The following is a 22,951-nucleotide window of genomic DNA, read 5'->3' on the forward strand; positions in this document are numbered from 1 at the left end:
ATCTTTGCTACCATCCTCACCCAAGCTACCTTTATTTCTTGCCTTGGGAAATGGGATAGCCGTGTGATAGTTGTCTCCGCGTCTGTTCTCTATGTAGCAGCCAGAGTAGCGTGTGGGCTATCCCCTTGCGGCACTGCTGTCCTCCAAGCACGCAGGCTTTCCCAGAGGCCACGGAACAGAAGCCTCATGGGCGCCACGTAAAAATGCATCATCACATGATGTGTTAAATCAGTTCGAAACCTACAGTGAGAAGCAAGGGGGAAAGAAAGGAGTTAAGTTCACACACACAGGACAAGGTAGAAGCCGGCGGAAGGCCTACTCCACCCGAATCCTGGGACAGGCAACAGTTTCTCTTTCTCCGTCTTTGCCGCATCGGCCTTTCCTGCTAATAGTGTGTTTTGATGGCCAGAGTTGAAGCTCAATCAAGCAGGGAGGACCACAGACCGAAGGGACCTTGGGCCAGTGGCACACACTCTGTTGGGGAGACACCGGGCGGAGAGGGCCTGGCCACAGCTCTAGCTCCCCAGTAAGCCTCCTGAATGGTCATGGGTTTCATTTGTTTCTTGGGGAAAGGACCCACGGGGCCACAATGGTGTCACCAATGAACGAGTGGCCAGATTAAGGCCTCGTGAATATTGAGTACTCATGAATATGTACTGCCTCTGGTATATTTAGTGCGCCATGACTATTTAGAGCCCAGGTGCCTCATATATATTTAATACCTACAGAAAATTAATTCTCCCTTGGTCCTTCTGTCTCCTCCTTCCTGTGTTTGACATGTACATGCTCTACTTAACCATTACTTAACCCATCTTCTGATTTTCTGCCCATGTTGAATACACTTTTTTCCTTACTAACTACTTCTCTGGGCCCCTTGCCTCCGTGTTGGTATACCACAATGGGATCTATGGGGAGAAACAGAGGAGTTTGGGGACCTTGGGTCTCTGAGCATAAGGTTGTGATGAGGCAGTGTGCTAAGGATTTCCTTCAACGCTCATAAGATTGATCTTTTTTGGCACATAGCTTCATGGTGTCCGGATGAAGGATTTGGGGCCGGCCAGCATTGCCAAGAAGTGCTTGTTGAATGCCTACTCTGTGTCAGGCACCGTGCCGGGTTTTGGGAGAATGGGCCAAAGTAAGAAGACCCACTATACCTCCATCTTGTAGAGCTAAGAGGCAAGCAGGGTGGAGAGGAAAGGGAGCAAAGTGACTATAGCCCGAGAGTTTTGCAGTTGTTCAGGTCAGAAGTGCTCAGTGTCCAAGCCAGGACGAAGACAGTAGGAAATGGAAAACACAGGAAAGACTTCAGAGATATTTGGTTGGCAGAGTTGATCAGCATTAACCAACAATTAAATACAGAAAGTGCAGAAGGGGACTATCTAATGATAGGTACCTTATCAAGTCCTGTATCATCATCTCATTTAATCCCCCAACGACCATCTAAAGTAGGCCATTGTCAGCTCTTAAAGAAAAGGAAACAGGCTTACAGAGGGAATTCGCTTCATCTAAACCTTAACAGATTGCGTCAGAGCTCACTCTGTTGTTGAGAAGATGGTGATACAGTAGTAAAACCCAGAAACATGGAGCGAGGCACAACGTGGAGCGAGGTAGAGGTAGGGTATGCTTGTTCTGACCCATGAGGCCTTTGAATGTGGGTTGGGACATCTATATGGTGATGCCCACCAGGCAGGTAGAATCTTAGGGCGTGTTTTCAGGAAGAAAGTCAACACTGGAGATGTGGACTGGGGATGGGGAGTGCTCAGGTCACGAACAGAATCAGACGGATTCTAACATATTGGAAGAGAGGCACCGTTGAGGTGATGGAAAAGGGAAGAAGACTGGATTTGATTTGGTGCCTGCACTTGGTTTTACTAGTGGGGGGAGAAAGGAGACGACGTGAGCTGTCCTCAGTATTCTTTGGACTCTGACATACTATCCACCCGGGGTCTTTTTATTTCGAAAATTTTGTGTCTTAACGGCGAGTCTTTTAGGAAATATGGAAATGCCTTGGTTTTAAAAACAAAGATTTTCACAGACTTAAAAACAGTTTTTAATGTTTATTTCTTTAAGGGGAGAGAGAGCAGGAGCAAGAGAGGGGCAGAGAGAGAGAGGGACAGAGAGAGAGAATCCCAAGCAGGCTCTGAGCTGTCAGCACAGAGCCCCAATCTGGGGCTGGATCCCACAAACCTGTGAGATCATGACCTGAGCTGAAATCAAGAGTCGGATGCTTAACTGACTTGAGCCACCCAGGCACTCCCACAGACTTTTAAGGTTGGAAGTATGACACTTTATAAAGGGACAAGAAGGCTTTAGACTCTTGAGGGTCATTTTTAACACCTACAAGGCTGTTTGTAAAGATTGACAATAACGTATTAGAAAAAGTTTGAAGAATTACTTGAGAACAGAAAGGAAATTCACAACTTTTAAATTCTATGAACATCTGTTTTACCTGTGTGTTTAATTATGTAAGTGACAGCATTGCTGTAGCCAAAAAATATTTTCTTAGGTTTTTATGCTAATAGTTATATTTATAGACATTTACTATATTTATAGTCACTTAAATGCTTTACTCTGATACTCCCTCACTAAGCTCTTTGCTTATTTTCGATTACCTTCCCCACATGACATCAACTTTACACAAATGATAGACTGGCAGTCACAGGCTATCCTGAACCTTCATCAGTGCATTGTTTTTATTATTATTTTTAAAGTTCATTGGTTTACTTTGAGAGAGAAAGAGAATATCCCAAGCAGGCTCCGCACCACCAGCACATAGCCCGACACGGGGCTTGAACCCACGAACCGTGAGATCATGACCTGAGCCAAAGTCGGATGCCCAACCGACCGAGCCATCCAGGCGCCCCTGTGCATTGTCCTATTATTATTCCTTTTGAAGTGAAAGCTCCTATTCCTGTAGCTTACTGGCCCCTGTCTAGTGAGTCTTTGGTTTTATTACACCATCCAAGAAGAAAAATGAAGGGTAACCTCCATGAGGATCCTGGAAAGGCTTTTATTAAAACTTGTCAGTTCTCTCAGCCTCTTGATTTCCAGTTGAAGCACACAAGCTAATGCAGAGGCAAACTGACATTCGTCATCATGACATATTTGAAAATAATTTTTAAGGAAGCAGGGGGCAGTGTCATTCATAAAGATCTGGGGAGCGGGGGGGGGGGGGAATGACTCTGAGTAAAAGACGACTTGTAAAGTCTCTCGAAAATTTCAGAATTTCTGATTGGCTCTTCCCAATCAGGACGTTTTCCCTGGAGGGAAGGCACAGCTCAAGGGATATACACGGAACACCTGGTCATCACGATCTGTAACAAGACTGAATTTGTCAGCAGGGCTTCCTGGCGGGCTGTAGCAAGCACTGTGGAAAGCAAACGAGAATAACCACTCCATCATCAAGCGCTGCTTGGCAAGAAACCAGTCTGTCTTGAAATATTTAATAGGATGATTCTGGTTCAGGAAGGTCCCTTTGGACAGAGGCTCCGTGGGGGGTGGGGGGGAGGAAATCACTTAAACCTCTTCTTCACGCTTTCCGAAATTAAATGACTGGGGAAAAAAGAACAAGCAAGCTTTAGGAGTCAGTGCCTCAGATCTCAGTGGGACGGGGTAGATGGCATTTCTTTCAGTCATATCTCGACCAGCTTGGACTCCTGTTCATGCCCCCTGAGGGCCCCGGGAAGGGGCAAGGGGTCCTATTTAGGTGACGTGCCCTGATGGTATTCCTGTGACTTCCATAGGGCGTCTATGTTTTCCAGATGAAATGGGAGGTCAGGTGCTTTTCTTCTTTTGTAGAGCTGACCATTCAGGAATGAGCACTCCCAGGGGCTCCTGGATGGCTCAGTTGGTTAAGCGTCCGTCTTTGGCTCAGGTCATGCTCTCTGGGTTTGTGAGTGTGAGCCCTGTGTTGGGCTCACTGCTGTCATCGCAGAGCCCATTTGGGATCCTCTGTCCTCCTACCGTTTCCTCCCTCCCAACTCTGGAGCGTGTGCTCTCTCTCTCTCTCTCAAAAGTAAATAAACAAAAAAAGAACACGGATTTCTATTAGTGACTTGTTTCCCCCTTCAACATAATATTTTCTCACATGCTTTGTATACTGTAAGATAATCTAATCAAGCAAGTGTAATCGCAGAATGTCACGCACATATGTTATTCATTCATATTGGGCATATGACATTCATACGTCATTCATTCACGTTGGGCATATAGTACATCGAAGTACTGCTTCCTATAACGTGGAGGAGGGATGGTGCTAATGTTTGCAGATAAAATACAAGATACTTAGTTAAATTTGAATTTCAGATAAGCAATGAAGGTTTTAGTGTGTCCGAAATATTTCCTGGGACACACTTAGACTAAAATGGTTCACTCTAGATCTAGAATTCCTATTTAATTAGGCAGCCTGTATTTCACTGTGCTGACTAAATCTGGCAACCCCAGAGGGTGGACCTTGGGGAAGGGGTTGCCATTGAATGGAGCAGAGTAGAACTTAAGAGTGGAGGTAAGTCATTGGCCTGTGAAGACGGGTGTTTGGTACATGGTGGCTGCTCGATAAATATTTGTTGAAGAAAGAAAGGAGAGGAGGGAGGAAAGAAAATAGGAAAGGCAAAGTGGTAGACAGTGTCCATAACACAGTGCAGGCATCAGAAATGGCCCCAGGTCCTTTGAGGGATCAGGAGAAGAAACACCAGGATCCACTAGAGAAGACATTGAGTGGTGCCTCATAGGTCTCTCCAGAAAAAGATGGAAGGTGAAGGCATATTAGCCAAGAGGGATAGCATGATACCAAGAGGTGGGAAAGTGGTGGGGTATGGAGTTGGGGTACTCAGGAGCCTATCCTAGGGTGTATAAGGAAAATTAGGAGAGGAGGCAATAATATAAGAGGATGTTCGAGCACCTATCATATGAGTGTTTGGGGCTCATTTGGTGGCTAGCGGGGACATGCATAGGATTATTTTTTTTTTAAGTTTATTTTATTTTGAGGGAGAGCGAGCGAGCAGGGGAGGGGCAGAGAGAAAGGGAGACACAGAACCGGAAGCAGGCCCCAGGCTCTGAGGTGTCCGCACAGAGCCCGACGCGGGGCTCGAACTCACGAACTGTGAAATCACGACCTGAGCTGAAGTTGGACGCTTAGCCGACGGAGCCACCCAGGCGCCCTTGGAATTTTTCAAGTTTGTATTCTTTTGCTACAAGACAGGTGTCAGGCTGTCTACATATAAAAAAAAGTGATTCTTGTAAAACCAAAGTGCCAAAGAAGGACATTTTGTAAAAATCAAAATGGAATAGTCATTTTAGCGGAGGAATAAGCGTGAACATAAGAGAAGAAACCGTATCATGTCTGATCACAGTGAAGGATCTTAATATTTTTAGGATACAAACTTAGTCAACACAGCGGCAGGTGGCAGTTCTGGTCAAATATTCATTCCCCTAAGACATCCCTGTCTCTAGACTCTGCTGTATCCTAGGTGTGCCGTGTCACTAAACTTAATGAAACCTACCGAAAATTAAGATAGAGGCAAGAGGTGGGAGTCTCAGTTCTGGAAGGTGAATTTCTAAAAACCAAATTTAGTGGTATGGGCAAAGATCGAAAGCAGGTCTCAAGTGGATGAAAGGAAAATGCACTGAATATAAATGGATGTATCATCATTTTGATCTAAACCACAGGGAGATGTTAGCAAGTTAAAGTTTGCAGAGCATAGTCAGTCAGTCAGTCAGCCGGGGTCTTTAAAAAGGAGGAGAGAGAGAAATTATGAAGATCAGGAGTTTAAAAACAGGTACCCGATGCCCTGACATCTGCCCAAATGGTCTTTTGGGAGCAGTCAGGAAGGCAAACGTTTCAACATTTCAAGGGTAGATATAGTACTTCCGTTCTCGTTTTTCCATTTGTAGAGCATTGTCTTTATTTATATACTTTGACCTCAGGTGCTCTGCAGCGTATGCCCAAGACCTGCTATCCTGCCCATTTCTTTGGCATTCCAGAACAAATTCTTGCTGGTAGAGTTCCTGCCATTTACAATGGAGGACTATGAGACACCCAGCAAATCAAGAAATAGACATTTCGCTCCCCAAACGACACAGTTGAGGGATGCCACGAATATATTATTGAAAGCTCTCAGGGGCAACTGTCCATTTCAAAGGGCCCACCATTTGTTTTCTAATTTGTGTGGAATTGTGACTTTGGGTTTTAAAGAAATTATTTATTTATTTTGAGAGAGAGAGCACACGTGCAAGTGGGGGAGGTCGCAGAGACAGGGGGTGGGGAGAGAGAGAATCCCAAGCGCCCTCCACCTTGTCAGCACAGAACCCGATGCGGGGCTTGAACTCCCAAACCATGAGATCATGACCTGAGCTGACATCAAGAGTTGGACCCTTAGCCGACTGAGCCACCCAAGTGCCCCCTGTCCTGTTTTACCTGGAACACTCCCTGCTCTCCTTCACTTACATAATTTGTGGCTCGTGTTCGGTGAGACATCATGGAGCACCAACTGTGGAAAGTGCCGGTATCTACGTAGAGCTTGAAACCCCAGGTTTCGAGATCCTTTTCTGCCATATGTCAGGGTGTGACCTCGGCCACTCAGCCACTCGGCACCTTGACCTTCTCATCCGTACGTTGAATATTTCTATTTCGTGCATTATCTGCCTCGTGGGATTAGTGAAGATTAAATGAGAAAATGTGTATGAAAGCACATCCTAGGGCCATGGTGTTGATTCTGATTATTATTATTTAAAAGCTCTGTAGGTGGGCTGGCCTTTTCCGCCTGGAAAAACAAAAGATTCCTATTTGAAGTCTTACTGAACAGAAATCGGCATAACCTGCTTACTTGAATTTTTATAATGAAGTACAAATATAAGATAGATGGAATTTCCGAAGATGCTCCTGGCCATTGAATAACTTTTATATACCTTAAAAACTGTCACAATATAAGTATTTTTAAAGAGATATATAATGGCTTCGGAAAATACCTGAAATGCCCATGCTTTTATAGATGTTTAAGTATGCAATTTGTTCTAAGTGTCTGATCTTGAATGATTTAATAATTTGCATACTGTTTTCAGGGGCATGAATTAAGGCTAATTGAAGTATAATTTTTTTTGCAGTAAAATTATATCACCTTTTATGTAGTGCATTTAAAGATATTCTGGGCCAGTTCTAATTTTACAGTTTTATTATTTTAATTTAATGTTCCAAGTAATTAAAAATTGCTACAAAGAAAAGAAGATGGAACTCATTTGAGTGAATTTCCCCTTACCAGTGTGAAAAGATGATTAGTAGAATAATGGAATAGAGCTCAACACGGTTCCTGGCACATAAAGATATTCACGAAACGTTCCGTAATGAATAGGAATGAATAATTGACAAGTATTTCTAGGCTTTGGGGAAAGGTGCCATTCTCAGCGCTCTATAAAGTATGAAGAAGTTGCCTGACGTCTTTATACTAAAATACTTCCTTCCTCACATAGGTCACACCAGCCACTTTGACTTTTTTCCCACCTCTTCTCTTTCTCTCTTTACTGTTGTGGAGTAGATTCTCAGGCCAGCGTCAGCCACAGATGCTGAGAGACCATTCTCTCTTACCTCTTGGTAGATCTTACGAACAGAGGCGTTGCCTGCTCTTTGTTTTAGACTCTCTTCTAGGATGTTTATACCACAAGCAGCTTTGGGAGACTGAGGTAGCATCTCCCTCGGGAGCAAAGTGCAGGTTTGCTCACAGCCTTGAGAGACAGAGTGGTGTCTCCTTCCAGAACAAAGGGAGGACGTGCTTGCTGCCCAGTCTCGTAACGATGTTACCTCCCTGTGATGCTTCTTGTCCATCATAAAAGATTTAGGTTCTCTAAGCTCAGGGTTTCCTCTCCTGTCACATAACCCACTGCGTGGGCAGGAGTGACGTGGACCTTGTGTCATCCTGTGGGAATTGAGGCTCGGGAAGCTGGTGCAAAAAAATGCTGGTGTTCCGGCCGCTGTTGTGGCTGTGAGCAATAACTACCCTTTTGTCTCTAACCAAGACATCTCATGTCTTCCACCAGCAGCCGTGAAACTGTGGCAGGCTTGATGTGTTGGCTTTGCAGGTAGGATAAAATGTCAAGCCCTAAATAATTCTTGGCAACAGGTTTCAGCAGTATTTGGGGAAGTTGGCTGGTATGGTATGGTGTCATTGGTACACTCATCTGGGAAAGGAACCCTTTTACCTCCGGCGGCTAAACCACCGTTTTGGGTATACTTGGGAACCCCCAGGGTCTATATTCTCAAGAGGAGGAGCAAATGGGCATCATAGGGTTAGAAGTAGATGATGGGATGTGATCCACAACCTTTGGCCCAGAACACTGTCTAAAACTACGAAGCCTCCGACGACCATCACCGTGTAGAGGTGGTTGGGAGGGGGTCCTTGAACAGAGGCTATCAAACATGGAGGGAGAAGAGGTTGGTAGAGGAAAGAAGGTTCCATAGAGCTTATAGAAGCTGTAAATGATGGCGTTGGCACCTACCATATTGAAGCTTGTTAGTTAATTTTGTTTTTTGAGCCAAGAGCTTGCATGTTTGTGAGCACTTCACCTTGAGCTCTTAGTGCCTTGTTTAGTGAGCTCACATTGAGTGCTGCTGGGTGACGGTGAGCATGCTTGTTCTGGAGAAAGACATGGTGGCCGTGTCTGGCACCTTAGGTCACTCTGTTTGTGCCCCTCTTCCTTCCCTAGTCTTGATGGTTTATTCAAGCCCTTCCCTGGGACCACGTAGGCAACTAATAACATACAAGGCTGGTCAGTGACTGTGGACCGCAGAAGTTTCAGCTCCCTCAGGTACTCTGAGTGTGAACATACTGATGCTGCCTCCAAGAACCAGCCCTCTGCCCACTTCCCCGTTCTGGGAAAATGTTCAGGGTAGTTCCTGAGATGTGCTATGACCTCTTCCTTATTAGCCACCCAATGAAACAGTCGTATCTTGTTCCACACCATAGGGACTTTTATCCGGCGTCATCGGATTGCTCTCCCACCTCCGGATGAAGATAAGTTTTATACCGTATATCATTTCAATATTAACATAGACGTTGTCTTTTACGGCCGGACATTCAGGATTTACAATTGCGATACATTCACAAAGAACTTTCTGAAGAAGATAGGAGTCAAACTCAACCCCCCAGGGCGGTGTCCAGAAGATCCTTACATGAAGACCCGGAGAGAGGTAAGTGGTTGATACATCCGTGAGTTCTTGTCTTCACAATGAGAATCGATAAAGGAGAGTCTGTCCGTAAAGGATCGTTGCACTCCAGATGCAGATGTGAAAGAAATTTTGGGGTCAGAGACACTGGAGTTATCCTGTCCTCCTGGGGGCTGGAGGGAACTCTGGGTATTGACCTCAGGGCAGGAAGGTCTTCTCTCACTGCCCCCACCCCTACCTCTCTCCACAGAGAGCTTCCCTTCCAGGCAGCAGGGGTCTAGTGAGCCACCCACATGGGACAGTTTCCAAGAGCCCATGACTGCCTTTGTGGGCACTGACAGTATAAGAGTTAGGTGCACTCTTACCCGGTTTGCCTCTCCCATTGTGGTTGCTTACCTCTGGGAAAATTTCTGCTTCTGTACTATTGATTGACTGCACTAAACGTCGGGCATACCATTTTCCTTCTTCCTCAGGACTCCCAGCTCTGCCGATGGTGGCATCAGATGTAGAGATGTTCTAGAAGAGTGGGAAGGGCCATGATTCTGATGTACCCCATTATAAAAGCACATTTGTCTTCAAAGTCTGATCCCAGTTAGTACAGGAGGGAAAGAACCAGCGTGTGTACTATTATCGTTGTCTTTCTAAAGTTGTCTTTTTTTTTTTTTTTAATGATCCCCTGGCCCAAATTTTATTTATTTAGTTTTTTTACAGAGTAATCTGAAGACCCAGAAGGGCACGTGTCCAAGTGGAAGGTCATATACCTGGGCTTCAACTCAAATCTTGTGCTTCTTACCCAGAATCTGACTACTGTCATTTTCTTCTTCTTTTTTATTGAAGTAGGATTAGACAGGGTAAAATACGCAGAAACGAAGCGTACCATCGGAGGAGTCTTAACCAGCGCACCCACCCGTGTTATCCACACCCAGATCGAGGCACAGAACGTGTCCATTCCCGCGCCCCCCCCCCCCCCCCCCCCCCCCCCCCCCCCCCCCCCCAGTTCCCTCATGATGTTTTCCAGTCAGTCACTCTTTCCACTGGGGAACAGATAGCCACAGTTCTCATTTCTGTCCCTATTGATTAGTTTAGTCTCATTTCTGTTGTTTCTGAAATTTGTCATTCATTTCCCTGCCAAAAGGTAGCATGAAATTTAGAATAAAATTCTCCTTTGATTCTGCGCTGGTCTCTTGTTAAAAGCTGCGTGTAGGATCGTTCATCTGTTCCTGCCCCCTAGCCCTGGCAGAATTATTCTTTAATGTTACTGTAGGCATGCAGCCCTCTCGAGATATATATAGAGCCTTTACATGTGGTCATGCTCATTCACGAACAGTCGGTATTATATGATCATGCTTATGAATGATGATGCATTGGATTAAACACAGAGAGCACTGAACCACTCCATAGGTTTATGAAGAAAAAAAAATCTGTTCCAGGAATCGAGAATAAATACCAGGCACCGCCAAGAAGGGTTTTAAAGAATTTCCTTTCAGGTCGGGGAAAATGATTTTAGCGTTTAGCTCCTCAGGGAGAAAGCTCTTCCATAAATATAGAAATCTGTGGAAAATTAGGAGTTTCGTAAGAGGCTTTTATATGGACTTTAATGCGTTTACGTCTCCAGTGTTTGCTGCCTTCGGATATCAAGTTAAAATTAAGCAGTTTCACTTAAGCTGGAAAGAGCCCCAATGGTGTATGATCAATAATGCATCTCTTAAAGGCCCTGTAATGCCAAAGAAGCCATTTTTCAACTGATGAGCATAGAGGTTCCCATAATTTCGGGTAAAGAGCCAGGGCAAAGAAGAAGGCTAAGAGCCTCCGGAAGGCCATCACGTCTCCCCCAGTCTGCACCTGGATGGCCCCGGACAGAGAGAACACTTGGAGAATTTACAAATACGACTGTATAACCTGATCTGGGATTGTATGTCCCCTCCCAGTGAGCACTTCCCTCTATGACCATCCTGTTTGGCTACAGGAGGTAGAATGGGGGAGGTTTAGCTCCAAGACAAGCCTGAGGGCATGCAAGTTGAGAAAAGTCACACCCAGAAGACTGTAGAATTAGAGACGCCTGGCGTGGGGGGGGGGGGGGGGGGGGGGGGAGGCGGTGCACAGAACCCAGCCAGTGGTTCTCTGTGGCTTGGAAAGTCCTCCATGTCCTCCATTAGCTCTGTTCCTGTTTTCCTGGCCTTCCGGAGCCTTGATATCTTAAGCTTTTGAGAAAAATAAAAGTATGACCTGTTTGCTCCCTTTTACTTTTACAAAAATTCTTAGATGCATTAGAAGGATATACTGATAGGAATTTTCAGTGGAAGACCAACTGGTGTCTTTTGGGGGTTGAGATAGAATTACCAGAGGCTCAGATGTATATAAATCTTAGGTGTACAGATGAACACGTTTTGAAAAATGTATACGACCTAGTAAGTGACACAAAAATCAAGATACGGAGTATTTCCATCACCCCAAGAAAGTCCCCTTCTCCCCCTTTCTGGTCAGTCCCCTACCCAGAGGCAATTACTGTTCTAATTTCTGTCACCACACATTAGTTTTGTGTGTTCTTGAGAATCTTACATCTTTGTAGGGGGTCGGGGCGCCTGGGTGGCTCAGTTGGTTTGGCATCCGACTCTTGATTTTGGCTCAGGTCATGATCTTGCGGTTTGTGAGTTTGAGCCTCATATTGGGCTCTGCGCTAACAGTGCCGAGCCTGCTTGGGATTCTCTGTCTCCCTGTCTCTCTGCCCCTCCTCTCTCTCTTCTCTAAAAGATAAACAAGTAAAGAATTTTAACTCTTTGAGAAAAACCAGTTTTCAAAAACAGTATAGAAGTATATTTTAGTGTATTAAAACAGTGTTTAATATTAAAATCTTCCTACTACTTGATTGTATTTTTTAAATATTTATTTTTGAGAGAGAGAGAGAGAGAAAGAGACAGAGTGTGAGCGGGATGAGGGGAGACACAGATTCTGAAGCAGGCTCCAGGCTCTGAGCTGTCAGCACAGAGCCCGACGCGGGGCTCAAACTCATGGACCACGACATCGTGACCTGAGCTGAAGTCGGAGGCTTACCCCACTGAGCCACCCAGGCGCCCCTGATTATCTGTATTTTTAAGGTGAAAACTTATATACACGTATGGTATTAGTCCACTGAAATTTTTTAAAATGTCCCGGAATAGTCTATGGGAAAGATCTCTCTATGTGCTTTGATTGCTTGTATCCCAGGAGTGATTACGCACAACCACGGTTACTGACCTTTTTTTCCCATTTTTCAGACACTAGACCGCATGAAACCCTTACGTCCCTATGAGTCCTTTGACACCCTCAGACAGTTCCTGGAGTATAACAGGAAGGTCTTACGTTTTTTCTGCGTGTGGGATGACTCCGCCTCGATGTTCGGCGACCGGAGAGAACTCGTTCTGCATTACTTTCTGTGTGACGATACCATCGAAATCAAAGAAGTGATGCCACCCAACTCAGGCCGGGATGCCACGTCGCTGTTCCTCCGGAGGAGAAAGCTCCCCAAGGTGAGCAGCAGACACAGAACCACTTACTGAGTTTGCTTAGGAGCCAAAAGACCTTCGGCACTCACTGTCCAGGATGGGGTGGGTTATGACTGTGTAAGGACCACATACCAGCTACCAAATATCAGTACGGGCGTTCAGAAAACTTTCATTTCGTGCTGTTAATGTACATCTGTGACGGGCGCGCAGAGGGCTCAGTCAGTTAAGTTGTCTGACTCTTGGTTTCGGTTCAGGTTGTGATCTCAGTGCCTGAGTTCGAGTCCCGCATCGGGCTCTGTGCTGACAGTGGAGCCTGCTCAGGATTCTCTGCTTCTCTCTCTCTCTCTCTATCTCTCTCTCTCTCTCATACACACACACACACACACACACACACACACACACACACTAAAAACTTAAAAAAAAATACATCTGTGAAAGTAATATAGAGCATATAACAAATTGAAGTTGGAATTTTCTGGGTTGAAGTCAGGCAAGCACAAGGAAAAAACGTCAAATGCGCGAGGAAGTACATATTCAGCATTGAGTCTGTAAGCAGTTTTCAGAAAGTAAAGGACTCTCTAGTTGAAAGAATTGCTCATGCCCGTGGATGGGGCATTGGCTTCTGGCCTCCATAGCCTACTGAGGAGATTGCATGGTTTTGGTCTAAGCTGTGAGTGTGCAGACACACACACGTGCATGCCCCGCCCCCCACAAGCATATGCCCGGGAGTGACTCTTAAGGAAAGCAGCCACCAGTCACCCAGTAGCCACTGGCTAGCATCAATGACAGCTTTTGCATTTTATTTACTATTAAAAGAGAGTTGTCAGACTGATTTCTACACGTTTATGGCCATTTGAGAGCTAATGAAACTTGGGGGCAGCAGAAACAACAGAGAGACCAAGGACCTGGGTTAGAATTGTGGGTCGCCCCTTAAAAGCTGTGTGACCTTTGGCAAGTCACTCAACCTCTCTGAATGTATTTTTCTGTCTCTCAAATGCTGTTCACAAGGCCTCCCCCCGAAAGTAACTGTAAAAGCTGAATGGGATGGGGGCACCTGGGGGGCTCAGTCAGTGAAGCCTCTGACTTCAGCTCAGGTCATGATCTCACAGCTCACAAGTTCGAGCCCCGTGTCAGGCTCCACGCTGACAGCTCAGAGCCTGGAGCCTGCTTCGGATTCTGTGTCTTCCTCTGTCTCTGGCCCTCCCCAGCTCATGCTCTGTCTCTCCCTCTCTTTCAAAAATAAGCATTAAAAAAAAAAAAGCTGAATGAGATGATATAGTAGAAAAACAAAACAAAACACTAAGAACCTGTAAACACAAGGATACATAAAACATAAAAAAAAAAAAACCCCATAAAGGCTTTTTCACAGTCCTGTGTTATGTTTTATTTGTTATTTGGATAAAATATTTTTTTTAGCTTAATTCTTAGCGCGACTGAGGAGGTTACTATACCACTCATTTTCCTACAGACAACTGATGGTTAGGTGCCTGGCTGGCTCAGTAGGTAGAGTGTGCAGCTCTTGATCTCAAGGTGATGAGTTCGAGCCCCATGGTGGGCATGGAGCCTACTTAATTAAAAAAAAGAATTGAAACTCCCCGTGGGTATCTAGGCTTCGAGGATTCTGAGCCCACCACCAGAAACCCTGCTGTGTTGCTTGGGCTGGGGGAAGGGGGAAGATTTGTCCGAGGTGGGCGGGGCTCCGGATCTGCACAGCAGGTGGCGGGGGAAGCCTGTTTTCAGACTGGCTTTGACCAGTAGACTAATTATAAAAAATGGTAATGACATGCCTGATATTTGCAGTGTATCTTCACATTCATAGCTTCCTTTATTCATTCACCCAGCAAATATTTATCAAGTGTCCGCGGTGTGCTGGCTCCGGGGGTTAGTTATAGTGAGAAGAAAAATGGGTTTCAAGTCCTGCTTCAGGGATCTTACATTCTCCTGGCCGAGAGAGGAGCTAGCAGTAAGCAATCCCTTGACACTCAAGCATCCTTTGAGAGGGCAAGCAATCAGTACTATTACTGCAGTTTGCTGACAAAACTGAAGTTCTCGGGGTGGGGGAAGGGGTGCTCCCGGGTGGCTCAGTCGGTTAAGCGTCCGACTTCAGCTCAGGTCATGATCTCACAGTTCATGGGTTCCATCCCCGCGTCGGGCTCTGGGCTGACAGCTCAGAGCCTGGAGCCTGCTTCGGATCCTGTATCTTCCTGTCTCTCTGTCCTTCCCCGCTTGTGCTCTGTCTCTGTCTCTCTCAAAAATAAACATTAAAAAAGCACAAAACCACAAACTGAAGTTCCCAGAAGGTAAATACCTGGCTCCAAGTCCTGTAGCTAGTAAGTGGCAAAGAGAGACATTGCTCCAAGCATACTGTTTTTCTGTGTCACACGGCTCACTCACACCCCACGCATCATACATTCACACGTTTGAACTTGCATTTTCTGTCCCACTTATGCGGGATGATTCAGATTTCTCCTCTGTGTGTGAGAAACGGATCACTTTCAGTTTAGTTAAGTGAGCGAAGACCTTGCCTGTGGCTCCCGCAGCTGCCGGGTCCACATTGGGTGCGTGGCACGGAGCAGAACGGTGGCTTGCTCCGGGCCACGGTTTCTTAGAGGCCGACCGCACTCTGGGGCTCTTGCCACCTCTGCCTACTGCCCCCTCGGCCTGCTGGCTGGTGCTTCCTGAGCTAACGGTTGGGCAGGAGGCTAGGCTGGATGAAGAAGGCAGGGCACAGTTTGTTCCTCGGGGCATTTCGTAGTTTAGTGAAGAGAGAAGAAGGCTGCTGTTGTTCAGAGAACCACAAGGCGTGGTCTAGCCCTGTGGTAGGTGCTATGGAGGTGTGGACGGAGGCCGGGCTAGGAGGAGGGGAAGGGCCAGGGGCAAGACGCCCCTTTATTTATTTATTTTTTATTTTTTTATTTTTTAATATTTTTATTTATTTCTAGGAGAGAGAGAGAGAGACAGCGTGAGCAGGGGAGAGTCAGAGAGAGAGGGAGACACAGACTCCGTAAAAGGCTCCAGGCTCTGAGCTGGCAGTCAGCACAGAGCCCGACGCGGGGCTCGAACCCACGAACCGCGAGATCATGACCCAAGCGAAAGTCGGACGCTTAACCGACTAAGCCACCCAGGCGCCCCAAGACGGCCCTTTAGCACAGCCTTGAAGGATGGGTGTGGAAGTATAGGGCAGAAAAGAACCATATTTGGTGGGGGGCGGATTACGTTTCCTTCTACCCTTCCAGGCTGATAACCATGCCCCCCACCATCGGTAATAAAAGACAGATTAACAGGAGAAAACCCAACGAACGTTTAATAACATGTATACTTCCTGCACTCAGGAGAGAGATTTAGGAAAATGGAGTAGCGCCCTGAAATGGCCCAAGCCATCACCTTACATACCTTCTCTGGCTCAATGGGGAACAAGTTGCCAGGTTGGGGGGGGGGGGGTGAAGCCGGTTATAGGGGGTCACCAAGGAAAGCACGGTAAACAAGAGTGAGGCTGTTACGCAGATTTAGGTTGTTGTCTTCCCCATGGGTCAGAGGTTTTAGAGATTTTCAGCCTGCCTTCTCTTCCTGGTACCGAGAGGGAGACATTCTTACAAATGCTTCTAAGTAAAGGGTAACTTGTACTCCGCTTCTCCTGGGTGTGCTGTTTTGTTCAGAATAACCAGCTCAAAATAGTCCATACACCCAAGAGGCATATTTCAGGGGGTGCGTTTTGCTCCCTTTCCCATACTGTGCATATTTCCTGCTTGAGCCCCTCACCGTGACTGTCTTCGTGTTCACTAGGCCACCTACCACACGTTGTTTGGATTTTCTCTTCCAGTTTGGCCCTCCTGGAGTCTTTCAGCCAGGTCAGATAACAGATCGAGCAGTTCTTAATGTGTATAGTGGCACGTCAGGGAAACGGGTGGATGACTATCTGTTGGATAAATACAAGGTGAGGAACCTCACGTTTTGTTGCTGTTTCCGATGTGACTTTCCCGGCACCCGAAAATATAGGGTGAGTCATGGATTCCCTTGTGAAATTGATTATAAATGATATAATTGAGGGTTTTTTGTTTTTTTGTGGTTTTTTTTACAATTTGTTTTTTCTTTTGGGAAAGGATGCCTAGGTCTTCAGAGGGTCTGTGGTGCCAGTGCCTTGTTGCTTTGTTTTTATCAGCTAGGAAAAGTGGACCAGGAGTTTTACAAAGACGGTGACCTGTTCATAGGAGCCACCATCAACGTGTGGGGAAGAAAAGTGCTTCTTTGCGACTGTGATGAATTCACAAAGACTTATTACAAGACTAAATATGGAATTGGTAAGTGAGATATATCAGTTAGAAAATAATACTTAGGTAAACTAATTTGTCAATAAACTATTTGTAAAAAAAAAATAATAATAAAGAAAAGAAAAGAATACTTAGGGGCGCCTGGTGGCTCAGTCGGTTGAGCGTCCATCTCTTGATTTTTGCCCAGAGGATGATCCCAGGGTCGTGGGATGGAGCCCTGCATTGGGCTCTGCACTGAGCATGGAGCCTACTTGCGATTCTCCCGTGTCCCTCTCCGTGACTTGTGTTGTCTCTTTCTCTTTCTAAAATTAAAAAAAAAAAAAAACATTTTAAATAAGAAAATAATATTTAAACGCTTAGAATCTTTGTTCTGTAGTTAGGATTTTACTTTTGAGTTTCAAATGCCAAGCTCATAATAGCTACCATTTACTGAGCACTCGCTGGTTAGGCGAATCCTAACAACGATTTTAGGCTCACCATCCCCATTTTAGAGGTGAAGAAGCTGATGCTTAAAAGAGGCTAACTTACTGCCAGGAATTTACCCAAGGGATACAGGAGTGCTGATGCATAGGGGCACATGGACCCCAGAGTTCATAGCAGCACTCTCCACAATAGCCAAATCATGGAAAGAGCCTAAGTGTCCATCAACTGACGAATGGATTAGGAAGATATGGATTATCTATACGATGGAATACTCCATGGCAATGAGAAAGAATGAAATCTGGCCATGTGTAGCAACATGGATGGACCTTGAGGGTGTTAATGCTCAGTGAGATAAGTCAGGCAGAGAAGGACAGATACCATATGTTTTCTTTCACTCCTATGTGGAGCAGGAGAAACTTAACGGAGGACCATGGGGGAGGGGAAAGGAAAAAATAGTTAAGGAGAGGGAGGGAGGCAAACCACAAGAGACTCTTAAATACTAGAACGAACTGAAGGCTGATGGAGGTGGGAGAGGAGGGGAAAAGGGGTGATGGGCATGGAGGAGGGCACTTGTTGGGATGAGCACTGGGTGTTATATGGAAGCCAACTTGACAATAAACTATAAAAGAAAAGAAAAGAGGGGCTAACTTGCCGAAGGCTATGCAGTGAGTGAAGGGCAAGCTGAGGTTTGAACTTGTCTACCTGATGCCAGGGGCTTCCATTTTCCTTTATAGCCAGCCCTCTGCCTCAGTACAATTTGAGTTCAGTGTTCTCTGGTTGAGCAACTGAAATGGAAATCTGAATGCTTTTCTTCTCACTGAATTCTCGCTTACTCCAATGGATGTACCACTTATCTGAGCCCTCTGGGAGATTGTCTTGTGCCAATTGGCTCTGCCTTTCCTGGTGAAGCCCACCTATGGTTCCAGCTTGTCTCTCTCCTTAGATACCCGTTCTCTTCAGATGAATTCAGTTCAGAATGCAAAAAAGTGGTTTATTAAGAACTTACTAGGGGGAGGGGCTGCCTGGGTGGCTCAGTCGGTTAAACGTCTGACTCTTGATTTCAGCTCAGGTCACGATCTCACCGCTTGGGAGTTTGAGCCCCGCATCAGGCTCTGTGCTGGCGGCGCAGAACCTGCTTAGGATTCTCCCCCCCCCCCAAATAAATAAGCTTAAAAAAAAAAAAGAACCTACTAGGTTCAGGTTATTGTAGTAGGACTTAGGGGCTACGGAGTTAAAGAGTTTCTTAGGCCAGAAGGAGAAGGAGAGCACAAATCTATAGCGCGTTACATGGTGTTTCGAGAATCGCAGGAGCAGACGGAGGGAGCTGACACGAAACCTACACAGACAAAGCGTCGTTTGTGCCAGCCAGCCCTGCCCCCCTTCCTGGGCCCTGCTCCAGGTACCTGCCCCCAAGTGGAAGTGGTAGTGGGGAGGGGGGGTTGCCCACCTCCCAGGCTGGGGTCTGGAGCTGGGGCAGAGCGCTTCCTCCTGTCCCCCTCTCTGAACCTTTGAGCGTTCCTATGAGCACTCCTCCCCCGGGATTGAGATAGAAGCCAGAAGCAGCCCCAGCCCTCCTGAAAGACAAGGCACTTTGTTTCTAGAATGTCTCAGTGTCCCATTGTGTCCTTTCCTGACCTCCTGGGAATCTTTCTATCCTGGGAGAAGACACACAGGTTACACAAAGGATTGAGATAAAAAAGACTTGGGACTTCACTCTTCAGTTCTTTAAGGGAATCTGTTCCGCCACACCTGCTTGCCAGATTAGCCTCAGGGGGCCACGTTGTGATCTCTTCCTGTCGTTGCCTAAAAGTCGCCCTCCCTCGTGGACATAGTTCGGCACATTCGTTTTGGGGACCGTGGACACAAGGCAGCCGGGAATGTGCGTGTGGTGGCTGTTGGAGAGAAGTTGCTAGTGGCCCATAGATCTCTGGGAAGAAGAACTGGGCTTTTAATAAATGTCAGTGCCTGTTTAGAAGCAGTAAGTCTTTGGTGTAGACTTAAAATTTGAAAAAAAAAAAATCAAAACCCATATATAGGAAAGATGAGTTAACTGAAGATGTTGACTTGTGTCCTACTGAAAGAGGGTCTTCGTGTGAAGGATGTGGCAAAGGGTTCAAAACCTCATCTGATCCCGTCAGCACAAAGCCCAGCGTTCGGTTAACATTTGTCTGTCAGCTTGATTTTGCTACTACAAAGGTGGCATCTTGGAAAATGAACGTAGTACTGGTGACACACGGCATGTTAGTCTCCTAAGAGGTTTGCAGGGAGCTTGCAGAGACCAAGCGACTTCACCGGCGTCCTCTAAATCTAGCCATCTTCGGCAAACAGATGAGCTTTTGATGCCTCCTGGTCCATTTCAGTTGAGCCCTAGTGCTTAATTTCTTTACGCTTACTTCCATGGTTCACTCTCTAGAATGATGCATTACGTGTTAAAAAAAAAAAAAAAAAAAGGAGTCTGTGCCTTTAAAGCTAATATAACCCAAGCATCATGCATTTAAAGAGAAAATTATGCAAATGCAAAATTATGATGCGGTTTATAGTCACGCTGACTTTTTATATTTCTCATAACATATGTTACAATATCCCATTGAACAGACGCTATTATTACACAACATTTCTTGAGTAACAACAGTGTACTTAATGTAAGTAATGACTAGAAATTACACCCATGATGCAGGCAGGGCGGGGTCAGGCGGGTCGTGAATCCGCAGTCTCTGATAATCGTCACCTTGCCTTTTCTGACCTCTTGGTAAGGTTAAGCTAGTCTCCTTGATGTTACGCAGATACAGTTACTTCTGACGTCTCGATCTTGTTTATACAACTCCTCTGCTTCTGTAAACTCAGAGGACCGCATTTTACGCATTATATCCTGGTATCCTCGAAGCCCAAAGCAGAACAGAGTCCTGTCCATAAGCATGGTCGCACTTCCTCCCTTGTCAGTAACTGTGGTCAGTGAGATGCCCGGGTCTTCACTCGGCAGTGCCGCGGGAAGGTGCAGACAGGCGCTGAGCGCACCCCTGGGACCTCCCAAGAGGGACCCGGGAGAGATTGGTAAATGCCACCTCAGTACTGTAGTATCTTCTCCTATCTGATGACACCCCAACAGATTTGGGGGCGGGGGTTGGCAGACAAAGAGAAAGACTTGGTCCTAGTCCCAAGGAAGGTGCAAGGGTAAGCTTTGTATTTGTGTAGAAACAGCGGGCTCGATAGAATTCCAAGAGAGATTGGTACCCGTGTGTCAAACCCCATTTGACTCCTAAAAAAAAGACAAGGTTCTTTTGTGTGTTTAAGGATTCTAAGAAGAAAGCAATTCCATAGACTCCTCGCGCAGAACATTCCAGTGTGCCTCTCCCACTAGGCAGCTTGGCCATCCCGCTGGCCCTGGCTCACCTGCTGGGCTCTGGCAGGTCACTGCCTCATTATTTCCTGCGGATGAACGCGCACTGGCAGATGGAAGCCTGTTGGACTTTCCTGTAGCATAAAGGTTAGAAAAGGCTCCAAGGGGCTCCAGCAAGAGTTGCTCTCACTGAAGGAACGGGGACTTGAATGTAACCTGTTGTCACCTACAGTTCTTGCCTTGGGTTGTTACTGCTTTCCTCTAGGGGGACTTGCTTATCCAACCTTCCTAGCTGGGACAGCCCAAACCAGTCAGAAACCCAGCTCTTTCCATTGCTCTTAAGTGCATCTCAGGCTGTGCTGACGTTAAGGATGAGAGCAGCATTCTTGAAAGCATCTTTCATTTTGTGGATTTATTTCTGGCCTCTTAATGAACTCTGAACTCTTGGCGCTGGAAAGCAGTGGGACATCCAAGATGAGAATTTAACGGTCATCTGAGCAAATTAGTGGCATCAGGGGTAGGCTTCGCTTCTGGTTGCATCGCATGGCCTTTATGGAGCGGACGATTTTGCCTCTTTTTTCCTCCACCATGAAGTACAGAGGGGGTTGAGGAATGGGTAAACCCTAAGGATTTTCTAGCGAGAGCTCAGGAATTACGTGATTCACTAATTATTTGACCCCAGAACGAGCATCCCACCAAAACCATTTGGCCTGGGCATTAGGTCCAAGCTGAGGGGGGTTTACTCTGATGTTAATGAAGTCTGAGCTGTAGGATTCTTCCATTGCCTGAGCCCCAATCTAAAGCCCTGAACCGAATTTTGTCTTCGTGATTTGGCAGTCTTTGTATTGAAGCACTTCTCCCAAATTATGTAAGCTTCAGGCCTCCCAAAATCGGGGTCCGTATCTGGGTTACTAGAACATACAGCATGAACTTTGAGGGGCGCCTGGGTGGCTTGGTCAGTTAAGCGGCTGACTTTTGATTTCAGCTCAGGTCACTGTCTCATGGTTCGTTCGTGAGATTGAACCCCGTGTCCGGCTCTGTGCTGATGATGTGGAGCCTGCTTGAGATTCTCTTTCTATCTCCCTCTGCCCCTCTCCCACTCATGCTCTGCTCTCAAAGTAAACAAATGTTAAAAAAAAAAAAAAAGAACTTTGAGGCGATTAAAGGCTTTGTCCAGCATTGTTTCCAACTGAGATGGCAAATAGTAAAACACCGTGAAAGATCATTAAGATTCCTTTTAAAAACATCATTGTTCTGGGGCGCCTGGGTGGCTCAGTCAATTGAGCATCTGACTTCGGCTCAGGTCATGTTCTCGTGGTTTGTGGGTTCAAGCCCTGTGCCCAGCTCTGTGCTGACAGCTCGGAGCCTGGAGCCTGCTTTGGATTCTGTGTCTCCCTCTCTCTTTGCTCCTCCCCTGCTCATCCTCTGTCTCTCGCTCTCAAAAATAAACATTAAAAAATTTTTTTCTCAAATAAAAACATCATCTTTCTGTAATTCTGTTGGAATCTAGTTATTCGTGGGTAGGGATTCAATATACATGCATTTTACAAGTCGCTCACAATAAGAGGAATCAGGCTGTTGGAAACACAGATGTGTCTCAGAGTTCAGAGTGCCATTTAAGAAGGTATTTGGGAAGATGCCACGTACAAAAATGTATAATTTTGCATTTATTCAACAAACATGTTTTAATACCTGAGGCATGCAGGTTGCTTGGATGATCGAAAACCAGACAGGAAACATACTGAGGTGCAAGTCGAAAGCCTTGTGAGTTGTACAGTTACCCAGAGAAATGCGATCTGGAGTCAGAGTATCCAAAAAGACGTACGTGATACCAAAGTCAGGCATGACAGAGTGGAACACGTCTCGGCTTCTATACACTAGATGGCGCTGTGGGTGCAGAGGAAAGCTCTAAATTGGTTCTTTTGTTACTTAAATCTGTTGCAAAAATTATGTAGTTGAGAGCAAACAACACTGTTATAAAACCTGTCATTCCGGGGAGGGGAGAGGCAGAGAAGGCATTCTTAAATTATTTTGTGGTTCGGTATATGTCCCCTTTTGGTGACACCGTTAAGATCAGTAGGTAGGGCTGTATGTATGTGTGCGTCCCCTGCAAGAAGAAACTGATCATGCCTCGATTTTCTAACAATCACATCGAGCTTTCCCTGCCGTCCTGTGGTCCTTTCCCTGAAACCAAGGTGCCCCGCAGTGGTGTGTTTGATTTACCGGTTATCAGTGATATGGGTCGACGGCAGCTCTGCCTAATTCCAAGATTTGAACTTTCCTCTTT

The 22,951-nt window shown here is 46.0% G+C and overlaps 1 protein-coding gene across 4 annotated transcripts in view; it reads left to right on the plus strand.

The window, feature by feature from the left end:
* EFHC2 (EF-hand domain containing 2) overlaps positions 1–22,951 on the plus strand; it is a 187,243-nt gene that overhangs the window by 76,964 nt on the left and 87,328 nt on the right. For 2 of the 4 annotated variants that reach the window (XM_039251909.1, XM_039251912.1), the window contains exons 4-7: positions 8,955–9,178; positions 12,409–12,660; positions 16,457–16,633; positions 16,796–16,934. In XM_039251909.1, the coding sequence (XP_039107840.1) occupies positions 8,955–9,178; positions 12,409–12,660; positions 16,457–16,633; positions 16,796–16,934 (792 nt within the window). The remainder of the gene's footprint in view (positions 1–8,954; positions 9,179–12,408; positions 12,661–16,456; positions 16,634–16,795; positions 16,935–22,951) is intronic. The other 2 variants (XM_039251910.1, XM_039251911.1) reach the window with 2 other exon arrangements.

This window comes from Hyaena hyaena, unplaced genomic scaffold (genome assembly GCF_003009895.1).
Source record: "Hyaena hyaena isolate Hyena2069 unplaced genomic scaffold, ASM300989v1 scaffold_402, whole genome shotgun sequence".
NCBI lineage: Eukaryota > Metazoa > Chordata > Mammalia > Carnivora > Hyaenidae > Hyaena > Hyaena hyaena.